Consider the following 1,769-nt stretch of genomic DNA (forward strand, 5'->3'; position numbering starts at 1 on the left):
TACCGCTCCAAGATGGCCGCCCTAAATCTCGTCAGCGACAATAGGCGAGAGCGGTGCATGAGGGTCTATCCTTATAATATGTCTATGGGTCCATGAGGGTCTATGGTTGGAGCGCCGCGCTAGCTCGAAGCTGCAGTACGGCAACACGCACAGAACAAAAAGGTTAAAGAAACAACCCAAACACAAAAAACAAAGGGACAATTTGTTTCCTTTATTAAGAACTTGGCACCCGGAAAGTCCAATAGAAAAATACTTAGATTAATTTGATTAATTTACTTCATATAGTACCAGAGAAAAGCTGAACCCTGAGAATTTTTATCAAGACACAAACATGAAAACTTCCTCATTTAATAATAAATCACAGTAAAGGTTTACAAACAAAAATAATCAGAAATAAAAACTTCATCAGTTACATCATGTAAAATTTGTGCAAACCATTCAACAGCAAAACAATTAAACCATTTTCTGACTGAGTTTGGAGCCAAGAAACAGAAAATAATTAAATTCAACACTTTATTATCATGTAAACCGTAAAGATTTAATAAAATCTAATTTTAATCTCAGTTCTGATGATCAGGACAGGAAGGAGTTAAAGCTTCTTATTGTTTTTAATTATATTTAAAACTTTATTATGAATACTTTCGTCACTATGGTGAAGGTTACCCTAACCTATACAAATATTTAAATTAATTCTTTAAAGATTAAATTGGGGTTTAAAAGTTTAGATGAAAAGTTTGCATTCATTTTATTTTATGAGAATCAAAATAAGCCCCCTACATTTTAAACAAATTTTTGGTGATTTTTATGACATTAATGACTCTCAATGTTAAGAATTTTCCATAAATAAAGAATTGTTTCTGTTTATAGCAGTTTTGTTAATAATAAGCCGTCACCGCTCCGGTTCTGGACCTCAGGACATGAGCAGAGCGAGGCTGAGCATGGGGACGGCCAGCAGCGACGCGGCCAGCGGGCGAGCAGCGGCGGCGGTGCCCTGGAAGCTGACGTATCCCGGCTGCTCGCCGCTCACCTGGCTGTTGATCCAGGTCTGGTAGTTGGAAACTCGGGTGTAAACTCCCGGAAAGCCGGCCTGGGCGCAGCCCCGCCCAAAGCTCACCACGCCAGCCTGGACCCACACCGTCACGTTTTTGGTGACCAGAGGTCCGCCGGAGTCTCCCTGCGCCACAAAAACGACTTCAGGTCAGAAAGCTTCCAGCGTGACCTTTAACCCCTTAGAGGGAAGAACAGGTGACTCACCTGGCAGGAGTCCTTCCCTCCACTGGATAGACCGGCACAGAGCATGTTGTTTGTTAACACGCTGTAGGAGTCGCTGCATTTGCTGTTGGACACGATGGGAACGTCCACTTCCTGCAATGTCTGAGCAGTGCCTGCAGGGGGAGACAACAGACCAATCAATGATCAGATTTTTTCTGATTTTATCAGTAAATCCATAACTGATCAGCAATTCTCGACTGCTTTCCGAGGAAACATCAGAGAACAGACTGAGCTGCAGATGGGCCACCTGGAAACACCTGCACAGGTAAACAGGATCCCACCTGATATGTGAGGCTAAAGCAGAACAAAAAACGGGTTTTCCACTCCACTGTGAAAAAGTTCAAGAGGTTTCAGTGGCCATAACAGACAACTTCCTGTTTGGGTGGCCATAACAGACAACTTCCTGTTTGGGTGGCCGTAACAGACCACTTCCTGTTTGGGTGGCCGTAACAGACCACTTCCTGTTTGGGTGGCCGTAACAGACCACTTCCTGTTTC

At 43.3% G+C, this 1,769-nt stretch overlaps 1 protein-coding gene across 1 annotated transcript in view; it reads right to left on the minus strand.

Annotated features, from left to right (window-relative positions):
• Positions 1-196: 196 nt before the first annotated feature.
• The window catches only part of LOC103132668 (prostasin-like), a gene marked incomplete at its 5' end in the record, with an annotated part of 3,374 nt that continues 1,801 nt past the window's right edge, over positions 197-1,769 (minus strand). Inside the window, 3 exon segments of the mRNA XM_007544462.2 lie at positions 197-977; positions 980-1,174; positions 1,255-1,385. Of these exon segments, the coding sequence (XP_007544524.2) occupies positions 876-977; positions 980-1,174; positions 1,255-1,385 (428 nt within the window).

Source organism: Poecilia formosa, unplaced genomic scaffold (genome assembly GCF_000485575.1).
Source record: "Poecilia formosa unplaced genomic scaffold, Poecilia_formosa-5.1.2 Scaffold1201, whole genome shotgun sequence".
Taxonomy (NCBI): Eukaryota; Metazoa; Chordata; class Actinopteri; order Cyprinodontiformes; family Poeciliidae; genus Poecilia; species Poecilia formosa.